The sequence below is a fragment of the Solenopsis invicta genome, chromosome 7 (assembly GCF_016802725.1).
Source record: "Solenopsis invicta isolate M01_SB chromosome 7, UNIL_Sinv_3.0, whole genome shotgun sequence".
NCBI classification, from domain to species: Eukaryota; Metazoa; Arthropoda; class Insecta; order Hymenoptera; family Formicidae; genus Solenopsis; species Solenopsis invicta.
In genome coordinates, this window is record NC_052670.1 from 3558295 (window position 1) to 3569888 (window position 11594).

Below are 11594 nucleotides of genomic sequence, written 5' to 3' on the forward strand. Positions count from 1 at the left end.
ATTATTATGTTGCTTCAAACAATTCTGATATTCTAGCAACCAAGTTAAACATCCGATACAATTTTTTAAATAATTTAACATAATTTTTTTCAGAACTGTATTTCAGCAAAATCGTTCTTTCCGTGTAAACAAATTTTAAAAAGAACGAGACGCAAAAAATTATTTAAAAAATTGATATACACATGACTTTATACACTTCGCACATCTCCAATCAACACGTACGCTTCTCCCCCGAGCAATATTTCATCGTTTACCTCAAAAGTTTACCGCCCCAAGGCAACGCAACTTTTTCCAAGGTTCGGCATTCTTAGTGCTGATCACGCTATCCGAATCGCGATGAAATCGCACCTCTAGTATCGAGCGGCGTTACGCGTCGAAGGCTACCGCGTGGCACACTCCGCGGAAGATGCGTGCGTGTGCGTACGTGCGCAAACGCCCGTTCGGTTTTCCTTAAAGAAACGACGCTCTCCCGCGTATAGTCCGCGCGACGGTGCCACGAGATAATGTAACGTTACAACGAGGCACGCGCGCGCCCGCGCGGAATCAAGTCAGTACGCTCGTGAACGCGCGCCGAGGAGAACGCACGCACGAGTTTCTAGCCGCGGCGACCCGAGTCCGACCCGACCGCGCGGGACTCGACGTGTTCAGCTCTCGACGTGTCGAGAAGAGAAAGAAAGAAAGAAAGAACAAGAAACTGACATCCTCGACCTCACGTGGTGCAACGGACAAGCGTGAGTGCAACCGTCTGTCGTTCGTACAGGAGAAAAGAAATTTATCTCGCCGTCGTGTCTTCGTTCGCGGTTTCCGCGTCGCTCATCTTCGCGAGTCGATCATCCGCGCGATATTTCGGGGAGTGATTGATCGATTATAATTATTCGCGTCGCGACGAAGCAATTATAGATTTACATAGCCGAGATGCAGATGCAGTTCGCGTCCGCGATTCTTTGAATGAGATCTAAGCGTCGCGCGTGTAACGAAACGGACCGTCGTCCTTTGATGCGAAAGAGGTAAAGTGAAAGGACCTGCTGCTTATCGAGCACACGATCCGACTCCAAAGTCCATTACGTACGCGCGTACACGACGTGAGTGACAATTAAAAGTCATTACCGGTCTTTGTTTTAAATTACTCCGCGAGCGAGTTGGTGGTCGTTGCAGTAGACTGGAACTGGTACGAGAAACAAAAGAAACGAAAATTGCACACTCCACGTTTCGTCGGATTTAGATCTCACGTACTCGTACGTCGCACGTTTGCGAAATCTTGTTGCTGCACGCGAAAGCAACGACATTCAGCTAGTTCAATAGACACATATCTTAATTTTGCAGAAAGATAATCGATATCTTTCTTGAATAGAAAAAGAAAGTTGATATGGCTAAGTTAACAGAAGAAATTAAGTGAAACAGACAGTATTGTTACAAGGCAAAAATTATTCTTTACGTAAAAATTATCGATCACTTGGTAAATGTACTCAGAAAAGGAACTGGTTCAAAAACTAAAATATTTTATCCAATAGGTTCAATTATATAAGTATTAGGTTTATTCGACAATTATTTAGTTGCACAAGAGAATGTGTAGTTTTTGAAGAATACTGAAAAATACTATGCAATTTAGACATGTTTCTTAAAAAAAAGATAAAGAAGTTGCCTACACGAAAAGAACAATTTTGCTGCAGCATCTAAAAATTTAGTTAGACACAAGTTCATTTATGTCAATCATTAAAATTTTTTAATCATGAATCAACTAAGCCAACTTAATAGTTCGAATGTGTTGGAAATAGTCTAGTTTTTCGTCAATTTTTTTTCGGTGTGGATTTAATCAAATTAAATTAAGTGAAAGAGCAACGAATCATAACTTTACATCAATTCCCTTTAAAAATGCAACGCACGCTTCTCAACTGGTCGTTCTATCAGTAATTCACGTGTGAGAGAAACGTTTTACTCGGAAGCACTATCTTGTTCATTCTCGAGGTACTATACTGGACACGCGTAAACTTAGCCCGTGCACTATCAATCGGATTTTATCAGACACTTGGCTCGCTATTCCTTTGCATGACGTCGAATATGCACACCGGTATTTATGTCGTGCATATGTATAGATGTGTATACACGTAAAATACGCCACCGCGGTGCAACGATCGATGACACTAGTTATGTTAGTTATGCTGTAGCGCGAACAAGGTAAAAAAAAAGATTGCAAGTGTCAACTGCTCGTGTGTTGTTTCCGTTTCAAGTGAAATTAAATCTTTTCTGCTTTAAATAGAATACATGTAATATTTAAAGGCTCTTGCCTTTCGGACGTAAAATTTAACTAAAAATGTTTTCCTCACTCATATTAAATGTTTTATACAATCAAACGATAACGAATCAAAGATTAATTTCGCGGTCGCTTTAATTTGTTGCGTTCTTTAACAAATATTTTTTAAATATATATAGCATTTTGTCAAATACTTCTATGTTTTCGCTTGAGTGAAGGATGCTTCTATATTTTGTGAGCGCGCTTTGAGAATACGCCCTAGTTTATTGATCTCAGCACTGTGGAATACCTTTCCTGTTTTCCTCCAGGCACGTACTCGAATGCAAATCAGAGGACTAATTGACATCTCGAATATCGAGGATTGTGTATTATGTCGTCTTGGGGTTTTCGACCGAGTGAATTTTTGCGAGCTTCTCGAGTTTCGCGCTCGACGAAGCCGTCGGGGAGGGGACGTTGGCGGAAGCCAGAACCGCAATTACCCTCGGTATATTATCGAAGCAATCGCAACACCTGGTGTACTTTTTAGCTTAGGGCAAGCGGCCGAAACCCTTCCTTAACGTTTCGGTTTAACGATCGAACCGCACGAGACCCTGCGACACAGACGCACATTCCGACGAATTAAACTTTAAATGGCTCGCGGGAGAGCTATATGCCTTGCTCCCGCGAAGCTCAGCACGTGCGTCTAAACCTAACTCTCGGGTAAACTTTTAGAGGAATCCTATTTTAGAAACGCACAAACGCACTGTTCCGGGAATTCGTGTTTCGCAGCGTGAATGAACGCGTATGTACGATAGATCTTATCAAAAGTACTTCACTCTCTCCACGCTAATAGCCGCGATATCACGAAATAATGAGCACATCATATATATCGAGCGACAATAATTAGTAATCGCAATCTATTTAAGTCCGACAGTTTTTGATAAATTGAGCAGAATATTACTGCTCAAGTTTAATGACTTCACGTTGTAAAATTGCAAGTACACGCAGAGAAAACTTTCGTGTAAAAAAAATATGTTTAACGCAAAGGAATTTGTGCATTGTTATACGGGAAAAGAAAAGCTTCTTTGGTCTGAAGAAACTTTTCTTGGATGTTTCTTTCATTAGAATTAAAAAAAACATTATAGTTTGGTTATACAACGCAAATCTCTTTTTAAATGAAAAAAATTTATTTTAAAAATCAGAGCGATTAAATTATTTCTAACATTTCTGTTAGTACTTCTTTGAATTAAAAAATTATTTATTTAAAAAAATAATTTGTTTACTTTAAATTTACTTTACTTACATTATTTCTCGAAATCAAATAAATTTTTATTTTTACTTTAATTTAATTTAAAAATACCAAATTAAAAAAACGATTTACGTAACTTTTCTCTGGGTGTAATAATTAATAAAACATGAATAATTTTTAAAATATTTTCTCTTCATTTAATATTGAGTTGATTAGACTAGTTTACATCTAAGCATTTTTTTGTAAACTAGCATTATCAATCTAAACTCGACAAGATAACAATAATAAACGATAAATATTTGTAAATTTATATTTTGCACAGTAATCCGGATTAAGCGTACAAGAATATTTTGATACAACAGCTATTTTAAAACCCCTATTAAACTAGTTCCCCCACCAGTACAAAATTAATTTTAAAATATTTTAAAATTAAACGCTAATTAAATGCTAAATTCCGAAATTAGGTACTCGAATTGTTTGGCAGAAAATTTCAAAAAATTGAATGAAAATTATATCCAAACACAATAAAATTATTACAAAAAAATCCAACTTACATTTGCATTTATTTTAAATCAATGGGTACCATTGACGACTGATGATGTCTATATTTAATAGAAGACCATATCATTTAAAGGCTTAAGTATTTATGCTGAAAAAAAGTGGTTAACTTGACTGAATTTTTCAACTTGATTAAATTTCTTTAGTTCAAGTATTTACGTATTTAATATCATTAAATCAAATACGTAAATGGTCGAGTTGAAAAATTTAGTTAACTTCAAGTTAATTTTTCACTCACCGACACGACGCGCAGCAGCGGAGTCGAAACGCCACGTTGACCTGCAACACACAAATACGAAATCTAGATTAACGCACGATTGACACAATTAACATTAAAAAAACTAATGTAACGTTACTCACCACAGGATTGTTCCACCGTTGCCCGATGCCCCCCGGGCCTCCATCTCCTCTTAGGTCAATGCACAAATAACGCAACAACACTCGCGAACGAGAGAATTATTGCGACCGCGCACTAATTATCGAAGCAACTCGCGACACTTTGTTGACGGAACTGTCGGCGAAACGACATCACCACGTAGCGAAAGGGACACACGACCGCGCGAGGTTATGATCCAGATATGAATGCGTAGATCGATATTCCGTCGGAACATTTATTTCATTATATGTCGCACAGGAAAACTCGGAAGTAGCACACTGTGTGACATATAATAGCTACAAAATGAATCCGTTCGGCATCGATCATAGCACGCGAGCTGGTGCGCGATGCGTTGGCCGGACGGAGCTTGCAGTGATTCGCGCGGGGTTAATTAACCTTGACTTTCACGCCGATCTCGTTGTTCTCCCCCCCCCTCCCCCCGTTGTTTATCTCACTGCAGCTTACTTACTATACGAAAACTCGGACGTGCGTGCACAGAGAACTCCACTCGCGAAATCGATGACTCGCGAAGAGGTACGCGTACAAACGACACGAACGTTGTCACAGACGTTAAGCTTGCGGCGAGAGAGGTTAATCATCGCCAACTTCACGCTTCACCTCCCCCTCCCCCCGCCCCGCGAGAGAGAAATCTAACGCGCGCGTCTCAAGACGATGGCCATTTCGTGCGAATATTCACGGTACACGAAAACGCGAAAATGTATTTACGTGCAAGGAGAAACGGGCGGGAAACATCTGTTGCGGTGGGAACATGGCGGTCATTTTCGCTCGCGTCCATCGTCCCTCGTCCGGCGCACGGCGAAGAGTCAATGCACACGTCTTAGGACGTTCGTCTTCTTATACAACGCTTATTTCACTCCACATCACTGTATGCACATAACACTCGAACTCGCGTACATACCGGGATACGCACGGGGTTCGCGTCCGTCGTAATGAGTTGCCGGCGTTGCGTAGCCCCCCGCCGCCATCGCCGCCAACCCGTTGGCTGCTGACGTTGCTGTGCTGGCCCATCGCCCGTTGGCCGCCGAAATACGCATATCGCGGCGACTTCTTGTTGCGTGATTGTCACACGGGTGTCGGAACTGAGAATCGAACTTTTTGCCGATCTACCTACCGCGATGCAACGCGACATGAAACCATGCAATTCGCCGCACGTCCGTTGTTTGCGGATTCATCGGGATTTCACTACTAGCCTGGCGACTAGCGCCAAATTCACTCCGAACAATTCTGAAATGTCACGAACGTCACGAATCAACAATCGGTCACGTGTGCGCTTTCCAGGAAGAAATTTTTTCCAGGAAAAAAGTGTACACATCTCCAACAAGTCGCAGCTTTTCTTTTATTAACGTTAACTCTGCTATTCGCTTCGAATTTTTACTATACGATCGTATCGTTTGACTCAATATAATAAAAAAATTACAAAAAATAAAGAATTCTCGTAGAAAAGGAATTAAGAACAGGAATTAGAATTTTAAAATCAGTTTCCTCAATAAACGCTATAAATAAATAATTGAGTCGAACGATACGATACGTTATCTAGAATTTGATTGCTGAGGGCGAGACGCGAGACCAATATATTTATTTTTAGAAATGTCCAATGTTATTAACCTTTGCAATAAGTAAACAGTGGAGATATGCACTTGAACAGGTCCGTTTCTTAAGTCCGTTGTTGCATATAAAAGTCGTGGCGCGTTATTTTTTTGAATGTCGATTATGGAATACAATGAATCAACGATGATGTTCACGAAGAATTTATGTATACAAGACGCATTTTAAGAATTTTGTTTCTCCATCCAAAACACTTGTCAAACGTCACAATTTCTTAACGAAGATATATCGATGTACTTATCGGAATTAATATTACGCTTCGCATTTAAGACGCTTATTGAAGCCGTATTCATCTGTAAAATTATGTAAAATGGAGTAGAAATTCGGTTATATACGCACATCGATATTCTTTTTTTTTTAACAACTGCTTTAATAATAAGTAATAATGGAAATAATAACATGCAATATATTTTCATTATATTTTATTATACAGTAAAAAAATTTATGTTAAATTTAACATACACACGTCCGCTTAAATTTGTATGTTAATTTAACACAAAATAAATATGTTAAAATGTGACATAAATATTATGTACAAAATTAACGTAAAAAATGTGACACTTCGATACAGTTTGGAAACATATTTCTTCAGCCAAATATTATATATATTATCTATAAATCCAAATGTTATCTATAATTTGTTGACACCTACATTTTATTCATTCATCTTACACTTTATGTTACTTTCTTAAAACTATGTTATTTTTATGTTATTTATTTTCTCATAAATTGTGTTACTTTAACGCTAAGAAATACTAAATATTGATTTAATACAAAATGTTCAAATAACGTAATAATTACATTATGTTAAATTAACACTTGGTAACACTATGTAAACAATTTTAACAAGGACTGGTTAATACAAAAAAAATTGTTATCTATATAATATATACTTGGAAAAAAAAATCAAGGAAATTTAATACCTTGGTCAGGAACTGGTCAACTCTGGAACTCTTCTTAATCTTATACTTCATCGTGCTAGTAAAGCTTGTAGTAAATGTAGTAAACGAGATAATAAGTGTGCTTATTTCCACAGATACCATGAATAGGACGGAATTCAATATTGTTCTGAGCACGGAGCCACCGAGGACACCTCCGAACGTGATTCACTCTCACATTCCGGTGCCGAAAATACCGACCGCGTTTAAGGCTCAAGAAAGATGTCCTCCAAAACGCAGAGGATCCTTCGAGAAGCTCGGTCGGGGGACGGGGAACGTGGCAGCCCAAAGAGCGTCCTTCGAGAAGCTCGAAGCTTCAGTCGTACAGCTGAGGTCGCGCAATAATAATCAATTGTCAACCTCCAGTATCGAGATGCGAAGATCTGAAGAAAAGACGATACCGATGAGCGGTTGCAAGACGAACGACGTGGTTAATCTCAATAGGAGCAACAGCTTCTTGGAAACCAAGTGGAAGAACAAATATGAGGATTCTGAGAAAAGGCGGAAACACCTACTACAGAAGAGCGAAGCTGGTAATTACTAATTAAAAATAGTGAATTTATACCTAATTTCTTCATTTCTAGATAACTTTATCTGTAAGATACCTTCCATAGACTTAAGGTAATTTCTATTAAAATTCTAATACATTTTGTGTCGATAGTTAATAGAATAAAGAATAGCTATCCATTAGATACTTAACCAGAGATTTCAGTGAAAAGAAAAAATTTTTAATTAATTGACGAATATCTTTATCTGAAAGATAAAAATACCTTCCTATCGGGAAGTGTAAAGAAGTTAAGCATTAGTCGGCTATTAGATAACAGATAATTGTTAGAATTATCTGAAACATAAACTTGCTGATAAATGCACATACCTTAACTATCTTTGATGTCCGATGTTTATGTTATCAATTGATGTTTCGAACGATTCGACATGTACACCGATTTCATGAGTAAACCGTTTTTGTACGTTCTGAGAGAAAAATGTGACTTAAACGTTTATTTGTAAAATTCTTATACATATTTATTATTAAATATCGGCAACAAGAAAGTTATTGTTATTCTCGGGAGTTCTTTTGTGACACGATGATAAGCTGGCCAAATAGTTCGACGTCGATTTTCTATAAATTTATTGATGAACGCTCGTAAGTATAATACGAAAGTGTATTTACCACACGTGTGGACACGTTCATGGACAATCTGAAAATGTACAGTCGATTAACATGTCGTGATTCACTTCTGTATGTAAAATAAAGGCATTGACGCTCGTATTAGTCACGCAGTTTATACGCGATAGAATTATAAATCGACAGGGACAAAATGTCATTGGCGCGTATCTGTATTCTCGGAACGGTTCGTTGTCATCGATTTACGAACGATCGGCGTGGCTGCTCGATCAAGTTTGAAAGTGAAATAGGCCAGACACCGAGAAGAAAAAGTAAACTGCTGATCGCAGAGGAGAGATATTTGAAAAATGTTCTCAAAGTCTCTCGAATGCGATTCATAATTAATAAGCGACAAACGCCTTGTAGCGATTTATGCGTGACGTAATGCTACGCGTCAGAATTTTACCAAGGATACTTAAAGATAATATTTGGAATGACATAAAAAAAAGGAATTTAATTGGAGAACAACATGCCAATCAGAACTTTACGAAACATTAAAGTAACGTAATTTTCGACACGTGTGCATATGTACACAGTACATTTTTTTGTTTCTTAAAGTGTTTGCTGAATAAAAGGCTATCATTATAGACGTTTGATGAATGTTCCATCATCGCTAGAATTATATTTTGTTCTATAACAACAAACTCTTTTTAGACATGAAGAATGACGTCATCAACAGGTCTACGGATTAGGTGACCTTAATCTGATTGTCGACTTAATCACAATGTTCGATAACTGACTCATTTTTACCCACGCACACGGATGTGTGCGTGTGTAACTAGAAAGAATTATAAAATAATTTCGTAATGGAAAATTGCGTTCTGTGTCATAATCGAACATTTTTTTGCAGTGAATAAGGAGCACATGGATTTGGAGAAAAAATATCAACAATTGCAGAGGGAAAATAACGCGTTGCAGTCGCAGGTTCAGGAAAAGGAGCAGAAATTATTAAAATTACGAACAGGTGTGTATTAAAGCTTGAAGCTTTACCTCGTATAATGTATAGCGCTTACATCTTCTCTAACGTTATCAAACTTTTTTCTGCAGTTTCCGAAGCGGTATGTAAAGAATACGAACAATTAAAACATCAGTATGACGTGGAAACGAACGCAATGCACAAAGCTATGCAACAAGCCTCTGAGGTAACAAACTATTATAATTTAATCTGCCTATTATCTGTAGTAATCCGTGTGTGTACAAAGTATATCGAAATGATACATAGTTATTTTAAAGTGATACACAATTTTGTTATACTAGTGGTACCGACAAAACCGAGAGCTGAAACGAAGATCCCATATCTTGGTACAGAAATTTCAACGTAACAATCCGGATGAATTACTGCATTTCGATATGTCTGACGAAGTGGACTCGAACTTCGAGGATTTGGATCAGTTGAGGCAAACAGTGAAAGGTCAGTGGCTGATTTTGTTGGATTTACTTGATTGTTACATACTTATCTCCTCGAGATTCACGACTATATATAATACAACCGCGCTGAAAATTCATTTTCAGATCTGAGTGGTGAAATAGCGCGACTGCAAACGGAACTTCATTCCGCGCGGCTTCAAGAATTCGAGGCGCAGGAGCAGGTGACGCAGCTGACCACACACCTGGAAGAGGAAAGGGCTCTCCGACAAAAAGGTAAAACAAAATCTCCCACAATCTCGCGAAGGATAAAATGCGGTAAACCAACCGATTCATCTCTGTCGCGCAGGCGAGGAGAAAATTAACGAGATGAAAGTGCACAAGGAAAACATGGAAAGAGTTACGAAAATGGTGGCCGAGGAAGTGGAGACTCTGAAGACGCAATGCGATCGCGAGAGAGAAAGCGCAAAAATTCTGAAGATAGAAGCCGAAAAAGTATGTTATTACTGTCTTCAATTTAATTTCGTTTCATACACAACTTAATTATTTTAAAATATTATTCAGATATTACATTTGGGATTAGATTTAATTTTATAAATTAGATCGTCTTAAAAATTTTAACTTGTATTTTTTAAACAGTATATACAATAAGAAAATTAAAAAGAAAAATTTGAGAATTAAAGATTGTAGTCGCGCTTTCATATACCGTGCTGATTAGCCGATTGTTCGTTTAGTTCCAGAAAGAACGGAACGTCTTAGCACATCAAAGCGCTCTTCTCATGGCCGAGGTTGGAGACGATCCGAACGGGAGACTGTTAAATATTTTGCAAGAAGTGGAAACCCTAAAGAGGCTACTGGAGGAGGAAAAACAAAATCATACTTCTCAAGTACAGATGTTGCAGGAGAAATTAGAGGAGAAAGAGTCAAATGTAGAATTTGAGATTGTCGAGGAGAAGCTAAAGCTCGCGGAATCTGAATTGGAGGTAATCGTTCAAAGAGCCGAGAGGGCCGAGAAATCGGTAGAAGAATTGGAGAAGGTTGTGCATTGCTTGAAACAGAAAATCAGCGAGTTAGAGGAGAAACTTTCGAGACCGCCACCGCCACCGTTACCGCCACCTCCTCCACCACCGCCTACGTCGACGATTGGTCAATCATCAATAAAGTTGCTGACTAGAGAAAAATTGACCTCAGCAGTAAGTGATATGGAAAACATGCTTGGCATTACGCCGAAAAAAACGACTGCGGTCGCACAACAACCCGGTAATTATACAATCTATTGTTTTATATCGGTTTAATAATTTTGTTTTATTATGAACGTATGAAAGTTATACATTGCAATATCACATGTATATCTCTAATTTTTAGCTATTGACGATATTATTAATCAGATTAAAGGCGGGCGTTTTACGTTGAAGCAAACGGACGTAAGTCTATATAAATATTTAGATTATATATTATAAAGATGTTTAAAATATCATTAGTTTCTCAAACATTTTTTAAATTCTTACATTTTAAAAAAATGTTTACGAATAAAATGCAACACATTTTTTAGATCGATTTTGATATGTATATTTGAGCAAGATTTTGATTTTAGAAACAAAGAGAAGAAGAACGAAAAAGACGACAAGAAGCAGAGAATAAACCACCAGCAGTGTCTGAAATGTTAAATATTCTCGGTACTATGAGACGAAGAGCCAAGCCAATAAGACAAGCATTCAAGTTTACAGACACAGCGTCATAATGAGAATTATTTGGACAAATACAGATTGTAATTCCAACAAAAGTTTGATGAGTCATTCGGCTAAATTATACACTATTATTTTATATGATATATATAACAAAGATATGTATATATATCTTCGTTATTTTACATGTACATTTTATCTCATAGATCTGTCTTGCTCAATCTAAATTTATTCAAAATCTATTTATTCGACTGTAAAAGTAAGTTTTATACTACTATATATGAACATCTTAAGCCAGACGAGATCTAATACAAGATCATGGCAATTTTGCAAATATTTTGTAATTTACATGTTAAGAGGAATAAAAGCAAAAAATGAAAAAAAAGCATGGGAATTCTTAGA

General features: G+C 37.5%; 1 protein-coding gene across 1 annotated transcript; it reads left to right on the forward strand.

The window, feature by feature from the left end:
* Positions 1-504: 504 nt before the first annotated feature.
* On the forward strand, positions 505-11577 carry LOC105199929 (shootin-1). Its single transcript, XM_011167260.3, has 10 exons — positions 505-731; positions 7076-7510; positions 8993-9106; positions 9190-9284; positions 9400-9553; positions 9655-9783; positions 9857-10002; positions 10242-10767; positions 10873-10931; positions 11102-11577. The coding sequence occupies exons 2-10, from the start codon at positions 7081-7083 to the stop codon at positions 11246-11248; spliced, it is 1800 nt and encodes a 599-aa protein (XP_011165562.1). The 5' UTR covers positions 505-731; positions 7076-7080; the 3' UTR covers positions 11249-11577.
* Positions 11578-11594: the final 17 nt, after the last annotated feature.